This window comes from Caloenas nicobarica, chromosome 6 (assembly GCF_036013445.1).
Source record: "Caloenas nicobarica isolate bCalNic1 chromosome 6, bCalNic1.hap1, whole genome shotgun sequence".
NCBI lineage: Eukaryota > Metazoa > Chordata > Aves > Columbiformes > Columbidae > Caloenas > Caloenas nicobarica.
In genome coordinates, this window is record NC_088250.1 from 31,546,424 (window position 1) to 31,564,915 (window position 18,492).

An 18,492-nucleotide genomic window follows, 5' to 3' on the forward strand; every position below is an offset into this window, starting at 1 on the left:
CTGTAGAGGCAGTATCTCATATGCCTGCAATATTCCTGGAGATCTACTACATGCCAAAAATCAATACATTTTACAGCACAAAGATTTCTGGTGGGAATACTGTTCTGTACCAGATCTCTCACTGTAAGTCATTATTAAAATATATTTATCTCAGATCATGTGTGGCCACCTAATAAGAGCCAGAAATAAAACAAATGTTATCTTTCTAAATATTTATTGTGATTATAGATAACCTGAATTGAATTTCACGTGGTAGAGCACATTTTTAAAAGTGTCCCATATGAATACTTTCTGACCAACCTGAAAAATTTTAGTTCCCATCTGGAACTTTTCTAAAGTATATTAATAAGTCTGGTGTAAAATAAATACATAAATAAAATTGTTTATTACTTCCAAGGTAGTTAAAATCCCTTTTATTTTTCCTCATTATAAATACGCAGTACATCTCACTGGCTGTTACAGAATAATTTAATCTTTCTAAATTTTAGGGAAGACAAAACCATTAGTCCATTTTTCCTGGTGGCACATCTGAAGAACTAATTCGATGGGTAAGCCATACAGACAGCTCGCATGTCAGTTAAGTAACAGTGGTGAAAAGTTGGTTTATCAATCTAATAAGATACAGGGAATGGTTTCTACTCATTTGAAATAAATTCCAATGTGTAAACCATGATGGTGGGCTGAATTAATGTAGACAGTGAAGAGATTTGGAATCCAAAGGGGACCATCTTGCTGACCTGCTCCTACGGATGCTGAGCTGGAACAAGGAGATGAAGTAAAAACTTACTTAAACTTTAATTGAAGCTGAGGAGGCTGCTTTGTTCTTGTAGACAGCAGAGGGGCATTTGCCATCAAGTTGTCTGAGGTCCAGAGAGTAGGGGGATGGGGATGGAGGTTATCTGGTGGGCAGCCGGTGCGTTACCATTCCTGTCCACACAGTATGTTGAGAAGCCTCCTTTTCCCAAACTGAAATATCCAAATTATCAACAAAACAGAGGTGTCGGTGTTTTATTCTCACCAGATGTTTTGTCTCCAGCAGGCGATGTACTGAAGTGTGAGGTTTACTCTGAATGGAAAGATCAATTTTTAAGTGAATTTCTGCTACAAGTTAAACTTCCCTGGGCAAGTAAAAGAGATCCAGGAGAACAACAAAGGACTTCCTGCTTCCCTCTGAGTCTGGAGGGAATATTGACGGTGGTAGCATGTGGCATCAACTCAGCTGCACCGCAGGACGGGATGCCCATTGCCGGCACCACTCCCAGCAGGGTCAGTGCATGGGAGCCGATGCAATGCAGTGTGTCAGGGAGGTAATCTGTGTTTCAAAGAAGCAGCAGCAAAAATTTTGTTAAATCTCTGTATCCTTCCTGAGGTAGCAGCAATGCACTGACCCTGCTAAAAGCTTGTGGCATATCTTCATCCATACTTTTTGGTGAAATATCTGTGCCTTTGTCAGACGTGGCCTTTAACTTATGGCAAAATAGCATTCACTGCAAATCTTGAGGTCCTATGATGCTTTTCTAGTAGACTTACCTTTTTGCAACAACCTATAGTAATATTTTTGTCACATATTACCAGACAAAGTATGATTGTTATGTGATGTATATGCAGGACTGTGTTGTGCGCCAGACTGCCTAGTCTCTATATTTGACTATATAACAATTCTTAAACTGAAAGCTTTGAAGAATTTGGGACAAAATTTTGCTGAACTTTCTTCTGTTAAACATTACCTCATTCTATAAACAATCCCTTGTCACTCAAAATGTGCTTCAGGAAAGATGTTATAACTTGTCTCTACATTGATGGAAGTAAAGGCATGGCTGAGTTGGGTTAGTGGCTGTGGGGGAAACAGAGAGGAAATGCTTTACTCTCTTATTTAAAGCACGTTTCGTAAAAACCTAGACACTAGAAACAAAGCCAGGCAGTTTACAGAATACATGTCCTCATAGGTTTATCTCTGCTTCTGTTTCCAAGGCAGAAATGCTGCCAGTTGTATTTGGTTCCGACTCTTCTCTGTGCTGTAAACAGTCCAAAGCCTTTTAATACTGTCATTTCTGTGTCTTTGAAAGCTTTAAACTGTGAGTATGATATTAAACCTAGAATCCTGAAGTTATTTCAATTCAGGAGACTGGCAGGACTTGAAAAAGCTGCCATGATTGTACTCATGTCTGCAAGGCTTGGAAAAGACACAAGCTGAGCCTTTGGGACAGAAAACAATACTGTGCCCTCCCAGATTGCTGCTCAGCTCTGAGCCGCCACAGGTTTCTTTGTTTCTTCACTCACCTTCCCCCATCATAAAGAAGTTGTAGGGCTTTGCTGTGAACTATTTGGGCTTGTTAATGATATTTATCATTTGAGAAGCTTTCAAAATGCTGCATTTCACTCCTGACAGTTTGCCTTCCTGTGCTCCCTTGTCGTTTCTACAAAAAAAAAAAATATATACTTTCCTCACCTCAGAGGAAGGCTCAGTTACCTTACAGTCACTTGTGCAGCTCTCATTCATACACTCTGCTAATTACCAAATCATCAAGTCATTGCTGAGTGATAATACTGTTTTACTGGTACACTCACTGTGCTGCATAACACTAACCAATACCAGGTTACAATATTTTTTGGCCTTAAAACCGCTTTGACTTCATGTCTGATACCAGAACTACTGTACGATGGCATTTCAGTTGGTTATATTGTCGTCTTTGTTCTCGCGTCCTTTCTGTTGCTCACTTCCACGTGCCTGTCACTGTGCAAATATGTTCTCGAAGAGAAGGAATCAAGCTCTTTTTATAGATATTAGCAAGGATCAAATGTTAGGATAAAACTTGGCCAACAATCATCAATTTCAAATATCTTCCCTAATTCTAGTACCGTATAGAGTCCATAAAATATTGACAATATTTAGCAGCAAGGGGAGTATTTCATCATCTCATTATAATATGCTGTTTAGGTATGCTTCTTGCAGAAAAGCAGGAGGGTCTTAGGAGAGGAAAAAAAAAAAATTATCCCAAAGAGTATTAATTGATCTTTACCTGCGTAACCCTTTCATCATATTTCCTACTCCTTCCCCTATAAGCACAAAATGAGCTTCCATATTAAGTAGATATCCTTTCTATTTCAGGTACCTTAAAGTGCCAAAGTGAGGTATAACTAGTGGCTTTGAAGGGCTGTGAAACCACCTCAGTTAAAACTGTTAAGGTTTTTTTCAATGCATTCTCTGAAAATTGTTTCCCTCTGATGGTTCTTTAGTTTGTAACTGGAGCTGTTTGTGTGTCAGACCAAGGGGATGAGCCTTCCTGGGACAGCACTGCTGTCTCAGCTGGCAACGCCTCTTGCCTCAGGAAAGATGCTGAAGATGGCTTCGTGGAACTAAAACTTCATTCTTATGCCAAAGCGGTGATCTTCCAGCTCTTGTATGGAGTTTTTTTAGATCAAACCTTTTTAAAACCCATCTCACAAAGCATAAAAGTACATGTATTTCTGGTAAACTGCACCTTCTTCAAGAGTGTGTATCAGACTCCAATGTAATCCTGCAATGATATGCCCTCCTTATAATGTGAATTGTGGAGGTTGCTATCTTGGAAAGATATAAAGCAAGTGCTTAGTGGTTTATTCAATAGAGGAGATTGAACATTTATACTCATGAAGATAAAATAGGGAGGAAAGAGGAAGTTTGAAAGGTTCCAGGTGAAGCCTTTGGTGGACGTAATCTTTCTGCATACAAAAAGAATGAAATCCCTTCTCTTCCCCCTTGCAACAACAACAAAATCTTACAACATTAAAGAAATTAATCTAAGCAGAGGTTTGAAAGGTCTAGATCTTTGCCAAACATGCTTTGAGCATTCTGATTTAGAAGAAGAAAATAGCTTTGGAGGCATTGCACAGGAGTCCTTGCACAGGTGGTTCTTTTCAGTAGTGATAGAAAACTTCAGTGATGGTTAAGCTGACCACATGGATCTATGAAGTCAGCAGGTTCTTTGTGTATATGTGATATTTGCATGCATGTTGTATCTATGTGTCTTTGCATACTTATTAATATTGGATATGACATATGACATTGGATATGTTGTGTGATATTAGATGGCATTTAAAACATTATTTCACTATATGTTTCACTGGCATTTCCCTTGAATGTTGGTTGTGATCACACTGGAGTTAATTAGAGTTATTGTGGTAATAAAAGTATTCTTTACTTGACGTATGACTGAACTCCTGAGGGAGATGAACAGTTGATGTGATAAAATATACCATAGTGACACTTTTTTTAATCTAAAGTAAGCATTCTATATGAAATAACACAAATAATTCTCTTAGCTAAGGTATTTCCAGCTGTTAATTCTAATCTTGCTTGTTTATGGGTTTGAAGGTCTGAGGCAGCTTTTAAACAATTTATCTGGGGCTTCAGCATTTGATGTAATGTGTGTCACTCTTTTAAATTCAAATAATAAATTCATCTCAATTTGTATGCAAACCCTGAGGGAAAATCATAAATAAAAGATAACAATACATGGAAAAATATCTGGTTGTTGGCGATGGTTAGTGAGGATGCTGTGTGATACCCACCTCATCATTCCTGAGAACCGTTTATTTCTCATTCCTGCTGAAAAATCCTTTATGCTTACATAATCCAAGCAGTAATTTGTAGCAGCATGGTATGTCTGGCCTTTTAGCCATCTGAAATGGGAACAAACTTCACATTTCCCAAATCTGTGGATGTTCTTGAACTGAGTTAAGCTTCAAATGTCAGTGAGAAATGAAGTAACAATCGATCGATAAATACAGATGCTCTGCCAGAAAATGCTTGAAGAAAAATCATTTAAAACCTTGTGAATGAGCCACAGTCCCACAATGGGAGATGAGCAGCACAAGGATCTTTCAACCCCATGTGCCAGCTGCAAAGGTAACTATTCCAGGAGCTTGCAGAGAGGTTTTCTGTGCATTGCTGGTGTGCTGAAGTGTAGGTGATATTCCTGGCACTCTGTTTTCTAGACTGTGTTTGCAAATAGATGCGGTTCTGAGAATAGTAGTAATTTTGTTGAAATTGTCAAGTGGTTGATACTTGGACACACACGCATGCTTGCATTCAAACTTCCCTGGGACCCTCACTTGTTAAACTACTTAAACAGATATGATTCACTCATTTAAAGGTATGTGCCCATCAAAAGTTTAATATAATAGACTGTAGTGTTTGAAGAGCTCAGGCTTCAAGAACGGTGCAAGAAGTGGGGCAGAATTATGACAAGAGAAACTTAAGATAAATTGGCATATCTAAGGGAAGAATAGTCTGCAAAAGAAGGTGATGGAAACTTTGTTAACCTGGATATTATTGAAAAAGGTCTGAACAGTTTTCGTTCCAGTGTACAGTAGGCAACAATCCTGTTACGATAGAGCAAGTGGCTGCATGACCCCGGAGAGATGTTCTGCCTCTAACTTCTGTAACTGTAATTCCTGGTGAGTCTGCTTTGAATTAGAGAAATAGAGCACAAGTAAGAATACAGGTCTTGATTTGATTATGTGAAATTCAAACTGAATAAAATCACATCTTACATTAGATCATCATGTGCACTTAGCCTTTGCCCTTTTTAAGGGAGGGGGAATTTTGACAAAGATGGATGCGTCCTTAAACCCAGATTTATTTATCAAAGAAGTGCTTCATTGTGGTCACTCATTTTAGCTTTAGAATATCAAATTACTAAAGATATAATTCGCCACCAAAGCCTGACTGTGAGATCACTTAACCTAAACAAAAAACTGGAGCTAATTTTAACAAAATGGCTTTAGCAAAGAATCCGATAGCAGTAACTGAGATTCATAGTTAAAGATAACAATAGTTTATAGATACTGAGAAGAAATGCAGAATCAGCTCTGTAATTATCATTTTGTGAATGTGAACCGTGCTGTAGTTTCTGCAGGGAGGAGTACTACTCACTGTCTATGCACAGAACAGGGGTACAAGCCCTCCAGAGTTCTATTTTTAGCCCTTTGCCATGTTTTGTCACCTGTGATCTCAAGTAAATGCCTGGGAGGCTGACCCAGTTCTCACTGAAGTCAGTGAGATCCTTTTTATTGTTTTCAGTGAGACATGGATCAGGCTTTGAACTTTGTCTCGACATCCCATCTTCATACTGCGAATAACACTGCAATTTCATCTTTGGTGTTGAAGAGTCGAGTCACGACTCTAAAGGGCATAAAGGAGATATCACGTCAGAGAAAGCCTAATAAGTCTCCTAAGCTTCAGCCTGCAGGCATTAAGATGGAATTCACATCACTAGTCTTTAGTCAAGAAGGTCAGATCTAAGCTAGTCAGCTAAGTTCTCTCTCTAGCCAGAACTTACTGTCCCCTAGAGAGGCCATCTCTTCCGTGTCTTTTACATGGTGACAGATTTCTCTGAATCAAACCAAGGAACCTTTTCTTGGAACTGCCTTTCACAGTCCCAGAACTTAACACAGAATAAAGCAAACCAGTGTTGCCTCACTCCCCTTCAGCAGATCTGAACATCTACTTAGGAAGTGCAGTGTCTAGGATATGTTGTCTGTGTTTAATGCGATAGTGTATCTGACCACCTGCTCCCTTCCCCTACCGCAGGTTTCTTCTGGTGTCTACAACTAAGTACCTTTCTCTGGCTGATTGTCATGGTTCGCAATGCATTGGAGACCTTGGAGACAGTTACCGTGAAAATCTCTCAAATATAATAAAGAGCTGTAAAATACTGTGCAAGGAGAGATTATTCTGGAAAAATATTGCCCAGATTTGTGCCATGAACTATGCCCTGGACTAATGCTATTATTTTCAATGCAATGTGCCAACAAACTAGTTACACAAGTGTAGTTGCCAAGAATGGAGGGGAAACTACATGGAACCATTTTCTGAAAATGCATTTGGGTTGAAACCAAAATGCTGCATTACATTGATTGATGCCTTAAAAGTGCAGGGAGGAGGAGTCGGTGAGAAGCACCAATATTAATATATGATTGGTCCTTTTTTTTTTTTTTTTTTTTTTTTAATTTCAAAAGAACATTAAGATACTTCGGTGAGTCCAGAGAGGGCAATAAAGCTGTTGACAGGGCTGGAAGGAATGTCCTGTGAGGAGTGGCTGAGGATACTGGGTTTGCCTAGTCAGGAGAAAAAGCTACTGAGGGGTGACCTCATTGCTCTCTACAGCTTCCTGAGGAGGGGACGTGGAGAGGGAGGTGCTGAGCTCTTCTCCCTGGGATCCAGTGATGGGAAGCATGGGAGTGGTTCAAAACTGCATCAGGGAGGTTTAGACTGGACATGAGGAAGCATTTCTTTACTGAGAGAGTGGTCGAACCCTGGAACAGGCTGCTAAAGAGGTGGTTGATGCCCCAAGCCTGTCAGTGTTTAAGTGGCATTTGGACAATGCCCATAGCAACATGCTTTAACTTTTGGTCAGCCCTGAATTGGTCAGGCAGATGGACTAGGTGAGCATTGTATGTTCCTTCAGACTGAACTATTCAACTCCTTTCCATTCTAATTTGTTCCTAAGTGACTAAGATATTAGACTTTTTTTAGCTTGCAATATATACAAATAAGAAAGGCAAAATATTTCTATTTTGCTGCCTCTAACCTTATATTGGTCCGAGAATTAACTAATGCATTATTCAGTATTTTTTCATTGAATTATTTGTTTGTTTTTAATGAGGAAAAAAATCCCAAATACTTTCAAACCAGAGTAGAGGCCCTTTGCTTGGTTTGTTCGGAACACTGCAGTGCTATTTCCTGTGGAACAGACAAGGCCAAGCATGAACTGCAGGCAGCCAGTGCAACTCCTGCTCTGGGTTAAAAAGATTTGGAGAGAACAGTTGACTAAACACTTCTCTGGCACAAAGATATGGACAAAGTAATGTTTCTTTCAACTTCAAGGAAAGCTCTCAGGCGGTTTGATGAAAGAGAGTGCATTTGCAACGCTGCAATGGCTTCATACGCATCAACCTGGAGACACGGTGGAATATCATCTGAGATCTGCTGCCTGCGTCAGAGATGGAAATGCATCCTGACACTTCAGCGCTTGTTGGTCTGAAATGTAAAGGGAAACATGCTAAATGTAACAGGCAAATTTCACATCAGCAGCTTCATAAACTGTTTTGGTTTAACTTGCTACAAAATATCAAATTGTTAACAATTAATGAACCACAGTTATGTAAATCCTGTTAGTAAATATTGCCATGGGCTAAGACAACAATCACCTGCGGTTCCGAATTGTGGTAGGGATTGTCGTGCAGTTATTGTTAGTCTATTTCTTTTCCATAATTGTGTTTCTTTATTGTTATTTGCAAGAAACAGAAGAGCTGTTAAAGTCTCCTGGTTCTTTCTATTATAAAATGAATTCCAAAAGCATATATTACAGCCATTTCCATTCTAAAACCTGAAGGATGCAGTTTCATTTTCTTGTGATTGCAGATTTCATTATTTAAATAGGTGATTATGAAAAGATTAGTGTAGAAGTATTATTAAGAGATTTGAAATGGAAGTTTGGGGTTTTTTGGTGTTTTGTTTTGGTTGGTTGGTTTTGTTTGGTTGTTTTTTTGGATGTTTTTTGGGGTTCGTTTTGTTTGGTTTTTTTTCTTGAAATGGTGCAGAAGTATGTAACGCCAGTTAGCAGATCAGTGAGAATTTCAAGGGTTTACACATAACAGTTCTCTCAAGGGTTAACGCATCGTTAGGAAAAAACACCACACACCCCTGTAGTTTGGGAGAGCATATCATTTTACAACTCATAGATTATTTTTCTGTGGAACTCGTGCTATTGTTGTTTAATTTCCACAGATGTAGAAGACAGATCTTCCATCTGGACGTATTAGCCCTTTTTGGTGTCACCTTCCTCAGGATGCCACAAACAACCTTCCATGGCTCTGCAGTTTGCAGAAAAGGAGACAACCATGATTGTCCTTCTAGTAGCAAAAATTTCCTTCTGTGATTGCATTAGCTATTACCCTCTTCCAAAGTTTTTAATCCTGATGCCAGTTTGGAGATGTACCTAGATTCTGTGCTCCTAGTAGATAACTGCAGATTTCAGAAGGGCTAGGAGTCTGAGGTAACCTCTTGTGGCTGGAAGTAGCAGGGCAAGGAGGCATTGTACACTTTTCTTCATCATGAGACTTAATTCTCTATTGGATTCCTCCCCTACCTGGTCCAGGGTTATGTCACACCAAAAAAGCACAAAGTGCTTCAAATGAACGAAATAAGGGTCTGAACTCTGGAGACCTCACCTAGAGAGCAGGCTCAGGATGAAAATGTACGAAGCAGGCAAGCAGTGCAGCATTATAGTCCCAACCAGGACGGAGCTCTTGAGTTCAGCAAAGCTTTACAGAATCACAGAATGTCAGGGATTGGAAGGGACCTCAAAAGCTCATCCAGCCCAATCCTGCTGCCAGAGCAGGAACACCCAGATGGGGTTACACAGGAAGGTGTCCAGGCGGGCTGGAATGTCTGCAGAGAAGGAGACTCCACAACCTCCCTGGGCAGCCTGGGCCAGGCTCTGGCACCCTCACCGGGAAGATGTTTCTTCTCATATTTAAGTGGAACCTCCTGCGTTCCAGTTTGTACCCATTGCCCCTTGTCCTATCATTGACTGTCACCAAGAAGAGCCTGGCTCCATCCTCGTGACACCCACCCTTTACATATTTATAGACATTAATGAGGTCACCCCTCAATCTCCTCTTCTCCAAGCTAAAGTGACCCAGTTCAGCACTTGTAGAGAAATAGATGTACATGAAAATATTTGATATGCGTAACAACTTCTGATATGATTTATGTGCACTTGAAACAAATGAACAGAACAAAAGTAGAGCAAGCCTTCAACAAATCACTAACATCTAGATTATTTGGATGGCACTGTGTTTACAGCTCATCTGACAACAGGTGTCAATCCTTTCATGAATACGTCAAACTCTGAAGTTCAAGGAGAGTGTGGTTAACTCCTAAATGTGGCTGCTTATCTAAAATGTATCTAAACCTCTTAAATCTGCAACAGTGAGCTGGAAATCTCTCAGCACCACGCCTTTCTTCTGGATTGACTGGGATAAATCCATTAGTGTTTTTCCCATCTTAAACTGCACCTGTTTTTAAAACCCAGACACTTAGCTGGGAACTCAGTGGGCAAAGATAGGAAAAGAGGTGAACAAAAATTTTGCCATGCTTAAAATGTGCTGTGTTCAGGCTTCTTGTGCATGATACATTTAAACAAATGTGTCCAAAGCGAGCTATGAATGCTTCAGGGAAACATCACTGTATATTGACAGTGCCTGGCACAGCCCAGGCTAGACACTGCGTTTGCCTCCTTCCACATCCAGCCAGCTTCCTTGCAGAAAATCCTCTTTGCCTTTGGAGAACCTTGTGCAATGCAAAGGGACTTCTGCAGGACCACTGGATCTTTTACTGCCTGTGCAGCGTGACCAGGGCCTCTGTTGAGGGAAACCTGCGCTCTTTTTTTTTTCCCCCAAAGTGTAGGACTTGGTCTGTCCCTTTTCACCATGCAGTGTATTTATATATGATCATCGTATTGGTGAACTTACCTCATCTAGTTGTAATTAAGTACATCACATGTTGGAATCAGTAAACTTGTGATAATTTTCAGTAGAGATGAACACAAGTGTGTTAGGGACAAATGCAGCAAAGCTGTATTCATACTGTATTTCAGCAAAGGTGTTTGTGTCTCAAATCTGTGCCATAAAAAGAGTGTGAATGCATTTCAAAGTATACTAAATATTATAAGTAAAAGCAGGGGACACCCTTCTCCCCAGGGAGCTGTACTGGTGTTTGAGCTGTTGTAGTGGTAATGTGTGAAAAACCCTAGAATGGACTAGACTTTGAAAAATAGTACTAGCTTTGGCATTTGCTCCAAATACCGTTGGAACAGGATCATTCAGAAAGGAGGCTATTAAGTGAAACTGGACCTTAATTCAGATTGTATTAAATGGAACAGTTTTTACAAATTCTCAGCTAAAGAGATTTCAAAAAAACGATTATTAAACCATAATATTTTGCCACTGTTAACAGCCTAACCATTATAGCCGTGGCCTGAAAGTGAGGGAATAAAAATTTACTGTTGGTAACAACACTGTCTAGAACATGTTTTTCACAGTCCAAAAGGAGAAACGCAAATACTGTATATTTATAGTCAGCCCTCAGAAACTGGGAAAATGAACCGTGAAAGAGCTGTTTTCTTTCTGCTTTTTATAACTGGAAATATTTTCCCCCATTAAACACTTGGAGGCCAATATTCCATCTTTGTATTGAATATTTTATCCAGCAACAACTGTTGACTGCAGGAAGATATTACCTAAGAAATAACAACATGAATTCATTCATGGCTTTTGTGTTTGACAGTGTTCCTTTAATGCTCAGAAATACATGTGTCCACAGTGTTCAAAGGTGTTTTGTGTATATGTAAAAAGTTAATGCATTTTTAAACTGAAGAGGATTCTCAGTAGGATTTTGAAAAGGAAAGTGCTACAACTGCTGCTATTGATGGGGAGGTTAAAATTCCCAGTGGGAGCAGTATAAGGGCAACACCAAGAATTTCTGAAGATCTCACCTGGTACTGAAAACACCCTTGAGCAGATGTCTTTGTCTCTCCTTATTTTCGTTGAGTGTTAAATACCACCAAGCTATTGGACTCAAGTGAAGAAAGCTTTTCTATGATAGCAAGGACTGGCTATGATTAGTTAGCTAAACATATCTGAGTAAACCATAGCTCCATGGCTATGGAGAAGATGACTGCACTCCCTTTCTGTTTCTGCTGGTATTTATGAGACTTTCTGCGTATTAGTTCAGTGGTGTTTTCCAGAAATGTGAATGAGAGAAAGGATGGGCAGGTAGCTTGAAAGCTGAGATAAGTTTGATGGAATTCACCTCTGTTCCTCCACAGTCTGGCATGTCTTGGGCACATCGCTTAGTTTCTGCGTTCTTCAGTTCCTTCTCTGTGAAACAGGGGTAATACATCTCATATGAAAAAGGCAACGACTATGGGGTAAATCTATTCAGGATGGTGAAGCGTTCAAATTCTTATGCAATGGAGGGCAGATACACACCTTGGATCAACTGGAAATGAAACCCCTCCAAAGCAATCTGAGCATTACATATTGGCAGCTGTGACCTAATCAAATAGACTTACTCAGTTTAGAAACAAGATGCAGAACAGTAGACCAGAGGAAAACACATAGAAGGAACTTGAAGGCACAGGCTCCTCAAGTTCTCACAAAAGCCAAGGAAAGACAAATGTTTCTTGAGGCTGAGACATCTCTGGCTAACATTACATGCTGTAATGTGATAGCTGTTGGGAGGCCTTTGCAACAAGCTTGTAGCCGAGAGTCACGTGAGGCATTGTAGGCATCCGAGATGGTTAGTCCCACTTGTTTCATTACGTTATCTTTGAGAAATTCCAGGGAACTTGAAAATAAACAAGTGCACAGTCCTGTTGCTGTGCCTGACAGAGTTGGGCTGGGGTGGTGTGCTTTAGAAAATAAATTATTTCACATGTACTCAGGGATTAGTCTATGTGACTTTATACTTTCTCCTTCCACAGATGGCAGTGCCAGCAGGAATTATTACCATTGTTTTAAAACTCTGGTAATCACTTGCTTTCATGCCTTTGAAAGTATAAACAGCCTGTTTCAGGGGTTTACTTGCCACAGTTGTATTACTCATACTTCATTTCTTGCTTTGTTTGCTGGTAGAATACGTACACCAATGCAGACAAGCTTTTGGAGGCTGCAGAGCAGTTGGCTCAGACTGGGGAATGTGACCCTGAGGAGATCTATAAAGCAGCCCGGCATCTGGAAGTACGGATTCAGGATTTTGTCCGGAGGGTGGAACAGAGGAAACTTCTCTTGGACATGTCAGTCTCCTTCCATACCCACACCAAAGAGGTAAGATGTGCATGAGGGATTTTATCTGTGTATTGCAGTGCTGCAAGAGGCTGACTCTGAAAACTCAGCTGATAGAGAAAAGGCATCTTCACTGCACAAGGCTGATATCCAGTTCATTTGATGCATTTGAGTAACCATTGTAAAGTGGAAGCAAAACGTGAATGATATGTGTGAATGATATAGTAAATTAAATTGGAGGGACAGCATATCTAACATATCAAGCAGTGCTTAATTCACAACTAGAATGTATTCTTACAAGAGAATTCTTGCTTTGTAACAACACGAGCTGATATTAACACATTAGGTATAAACATGCTAGCAGTGTGGTACGTATGCTCAGAGGGATTCCATTTGAATGTAATTTTAATTAATGTAGCCATTATTATTAAGCGTAACTGGAAATCTTACATTGTTTAATGAGGCATACTTCACTTTTCAAAACTACGGTTAAAGAGCAAATAGCCACATATAGATGCAGTGAATCAGTGAGGACCTGAATAAATGCTGTTTAGTGTAATTGAAAAATATCCAGAGATAAGGCTGTCTCGACAGAGATACAGTGAACAAGACATCAAATGTGAGGCCACTGGGGATGTAATTAAAGCATACTTCACATTTTTCTGCAAACCAAAGGCTATTCAGTGATGAGTGACTTTTAAAGACAGGGTTTCTGCTAAGAGAGATGGAATTAGTCAGAATGGTTGTTTTCATACTCTGCAGCATCTGTTTGCAAAAACATGATCAGAAAGGTGCTCTTAGAAGCTGAAAACTTTGTCTGTGTTTGTTGATTTTTGTGTTACAAACAAGTTGTGTATGACAGACTTCAGCGCGTTGGGAAGCCTCTTTGAATAGGAGGTGTATGCACACATTCATATATATCTGGAAGATAGCTGGAGTTACAGCGTGTCCATTATAGCTGTTGACACATGAAGGTTTTCTTTTTATATCCTACTTCTGCTAAAATGTAGTTACTTTAAGCTTGTGAATAGTACTATTGTTTCCAGAGTAGCTCAGAGGCTTGCAGCTATGCTAGTTTGCCACAAGGGAAACTTAATTGGTTATTTCCTCAGTCAAAATTATTCCATAACAGTTTCCTACTGTGATTAACCTCGCTTCACCTATGCAGGTGGTGACTAGTAACATGAAGATAGGCAAGACTCCAGGAAGTTATCAGTGTAATATGTTTTCTATCATCTAAATTTCTTCTGATGATTACTGGTACTGCGTAGCCTAATTCGGGTTTGGGAACTGGAGCTTTCCTGTATGAAGGGTTTTGGATTGCAGTGTACTTTACTCACTGCTACCCTTCTTCAACATGAAGGGAATTTGCTTGCTCTGCTGACCTTGTTTTAATTAGTCCTGGTTTGGTGTACAGAAATGCAGATGTATAAAAATGCACTTTTTTTTTTTAACTGTAAAAAAACAAACAAACAAACAAAAACCCAACAAAACAGTCTTCGGTAACAGCATCAGTGCTGTTTACTAGATATTGAGAGTAAACTTTAAATCTCTGCCCTGTTGACATCTACCCACGAGACAGATTGGTGCTGTGATGCCTTTTTGGAAAGTTCAGTAAGCACTTGCTGTCAGTCTGAGGGAGACCTGGAGTGGACAGACTGCGGGTGCCTTTTTTCTCTCCAGAGGAACAGAGGGAGCTGTAGCATAGAACTGGGATATCAGCAAAGTCTGGGTGGATTCAGGAATCCCCATTCATCCGAATGAATGACAGCCGTTGGGTTGGGTGCAAAGAGGCTGCTAAAGTTTTTGCAATCTCCGCAATATCGAAGGATGCACAGCAGCTCTGCAGTAGAACAGAAGTTTTCACTTCCTTACCCCTAGGTTAATTCACTCCTGCCGAGGCCAAACACTGATTTTCTGCAGGTTCACTGAATATCATTGTGTGTCACTACCTGCTTCTTTCAGTGACACGTTTCTGCACTGGTGGGAATCCCACAGCCCAGTACCTTATTTTTTTGCCAAAAATAACAAGTGAGGAAGTCACTATGGTTTTAGTATTTGTCTGCCAGCTGTGGGGATCCCCACAGACACAGTGAAGTAACCAAAGACTGCCCGGGGAACCTGGTGCAAAGGGCAAAGCATTACAACAAGACAGCTTTTGCACATGTTTGAATGTATATTTGCCTTTTTATGCTGTAAATACATTGACTCAAGTAGAAATGACTCATTGCTTGGCCTTGCTTGGCCCTTCATGTATATTGTAAAATGGCAAGCTAACCAATGTAATCATCATTCTTCAATATGAATATAAAACTGATAGCTGGGTTCCAGAAAAATGAAAAAAATACAAATGTCCTTGCTTTGTCACCATGCCTATGACAGTATTATATCCTTTATCTGTTTCATACCGACTGATCTCAGTTGGTTCCTCCCTGGACTCTGACTGGGAAATGTGCTCAGCTGGGCTGGGCCAAATGCAGGCTCTTGCTCGAACCACTTGCCCACTTGTCCAGGTCAGATCTGCACACTTCATGCTCATTTTTATGAAACTGCTTAAATTCACTGTATTTTCAGGGATTTCAGTTCCAAACAACAAGGATAACATTAGATTCCAATTTTAAAGTTAAGTTTTAGTAAGCAAACCTCCCTTCAAGTCAATAGCAGTTTTAACTGAGTTAAAGGGTTTGGATTCAGATGTGAATTCTAGCAGAAGTCAAGGCAAAAAAATCCTTTTGCTGCAGCGGTAAAATACAGGGAGATCTGATATCCATTGCCGCTGTTTTACCGGGAGGTGTTCCAGTCATAGTGCAGACACGTGCCTCCCTGATTAATCTTGCCCTTCCTACCTGCCGTGCTATATCTGGTGCTGGACTGTCCTGTGACCATCTAAACCCCATCACCTGGGAGTGTCTTGGGGCAAGGAGAAAATAGCTTGGCTAGCATGTTAACGTGTTTAACACCTGACATATTTTGCGTTATTCTAGAAGGCATTGTTACTTAATAATAACCGTCATTATTCATTTCACCTTCTGCAGTTCTTAAAGTAATTTCTTAAAATATTGACAATGGTTTCTCTTATGTCCTTGGAAATGAATAAACAGTTCCCTTCATGTTTTCTTGGCAATAATGCAGGAAACTATGGCCTAGACATATTTTTCATCTAAGTTTCCCAAATTCTCATTATTTCTTGATATATTAATCTACTGAGACAGAACTGGTGAAAGGCAGAATTAAGTAGAAATAGTTGGTCTTATTGACATGTTTTTATGGGAATGTTCTAAATATCTTCCTGCAATGAACATGTTGCTTCTGACTGTGTTACTAGCACAGATAAATTACATTACTGATGTGATAATTCCCAGACATGGGTAAGTGCATTGGTTGTGAACTTCTCACTGCTTCATCTATATTCTGCCGACCTCTTCATCTCCACATGTGACTACTCAGATCCCCAGCACCCAAGAAAATTTTAACAACTCCTGGTTTTAGAATGTGAACTTGTCAAATAAATGTGTCCTTTTGTAATCCATCTTGCTAGAACTTCTTCAGGAAAATATATACTGTTGAAGTAGGGAGTCATTTAAATCCAGATATCCCATGACCAATGAAAGTGAAGAATTTTTTTTTTAATAATACAGTAGACTTGAATCACTTCTCATTTCATGTGAAAGCATTATAAGAGAATTCCTTCTGCTAAACACTGACTTACATAGTTGAAGGAATATGGAAAAAACTGACAATTAAGCATAACAATAATTTTGAGTTATTTTTTAAAGTGGCCTTGCTTAAGAATACATGCAATAGGCTGAAATGATGACTTTATGGTATGGTAAAAACATTTTAGAGGCATAAATTTAGAGCAGTCCCCTAAGTGATTGTTAGCCGCATAACTCATGAGTAATGTAGCTGTCCTATTGCTATGGCTATGAAGGAGACGTTGTGTGTCCCACTGTCCTACAGTATTCATTATGCTCTCTTAGTTTTTAGTCAATATTATTATACCCTTTTAGGCCAAGACATTCCTGATGGTGTGAGCAGAAACCTGGTACTTTGGAAATCAAATCCAATTATCTGTATGGCAGGGTAAAGTTATAAATTATTATCAGTGGGATAAATACATTTAACAGGCTTATACCCAAATAATTTCTCTCAGGATTAAGTGTGATTGAATTCAGGTTCTGATTCCAGATATGAATCAATTATTGGCAAGATTGTCAGATCTTGCAGTTTTATCACAAATCTCATGAGAGTTCCTGTTTTTCTGTGAACTCTCAGCTGCTAGGATTAAATGATGATACAGGATTCTTGGACGTTATTTAATTTTGTTTAAAAGAGAATAGTTTTTAAGCCTTCTGGATGGAGGTTGCAGTTGTGATAAAATCACACCCTGAAGACTCAAAAACCTCAAGGCAAATAATAAAAATATGTTGTAATTCATTGTGTGAATCTCAATATTTTACATTGGTCTCACAGTTTTATACTTATGGTTTGGAAGTTTGCTTTACAATTTAGACACAAAAGAACACTGTCACCATTTCTGTATGATTAAAAACTTTTAAAATTCTCTTGCATCTGTAGGAATCATAGTTTTGTTTTGCCTGGCTTAGAGTGGCAGGAAATATGGCTACCAGCAGTCTCTGATACAGCTTCAGTGCTGGGGGTTTAAATAACATTATAGAAAGGCCTTGGAATTACTTTTGTCAAGTAAGCATTGAGATGAGGCTACACATAGATAGCTGTGTGTGAGATCTACACGCAAATAAATTCTTGGCTTCGTCGATGGGATTTTAAGCTTCCAGAATTAACGCAGGTGTTTGAGAGCAAGTGTATGTACCTCAGTGTATTCTCTGTATAACTGAAGTAAAGATTTGTTGTGTTACTTGTTGTATTGTCTGATAATGAAGTTACTGATTTAAGAACAAGAAGGAACTTCACTGAATTTAGATCCATTTACAGTATATGGGTCTTACCTGAACTACAAAGCAGTTCTGTAATTGTTTCATAGTTCTTCAGGGCACAAAAAAGCATCTTTTATCACCTCTAGGTTTCTCATACCTCACTCTGTTTCATGTTTCCACCTTAGTGTTGCCTTGGGTCTTGCAAGACAGCAGCAAAAAGCAGGAGGGGACAGTAGTACGGTCTCAGGCCATGTGCCCTGTACTTTTTTGGCCCTTGGTAGGTCAGAAGAGCAATAGGACAAGGTGCTCGGAGCTCCCTGTGGAGCCTGACAAGACTACCCAGCTCACAGAATGGGGGGATGAGTATGCTCAGGAAACGTTTCATATTGAGAAAAATGAACTGCCAAACTCTTAACAGGTTTTTACTGAACATGTGCAAATTGGAACTTGGCAGACGTCTTCTGAGTGACCAAATTTGGGCAAATTTTCACAGGGATGACATAATGCATATTCTTGACATCAAGGTTAAACCCTGCAAAATTTCAAACTCTTGCTTAAAAGTGTTTGAGGGTCTGGTGCATCTCATGTGCGAAGAAAAAAGACTCCTTTTCTAACACAGGCAAAGTCAGTCCTTTTTCCCCTTCCTCTCATTCTGGACTTTTTACCTCGAAATTCATCAAGTTCAGCCTTAGGCATATACCTGGTATGGAAAGTTTCACTCTGAACAGCTTTGTCTGATAAGGCCATGAGAAACTGAGAG

At 39.6% G+C, this 18,492-nt stretch overlaps 1 protein-coding gene across 1 annotated transcript in view; it reads left to right on the forward strand.

The window, feature by feature from the left end:
* Nucleotides 1-18,492, forward strand: part of KALRN (kalirin RhoGEF kinase) — a 513,637-nt gene that overhangs the window by 289,509 nt on the left and 205,636 nt on the right. Inside the window, exon 11 of the mRNA XM_065638225.1 lies at nt 12,685-12,876. Coding sequence (XP_065494297.1) covers nt 12,685-12,876 — 192 coding nt within the window. The remainder of the gene's footprint in view (nt 1-12,684; nt 12,877-18,492) is intronic.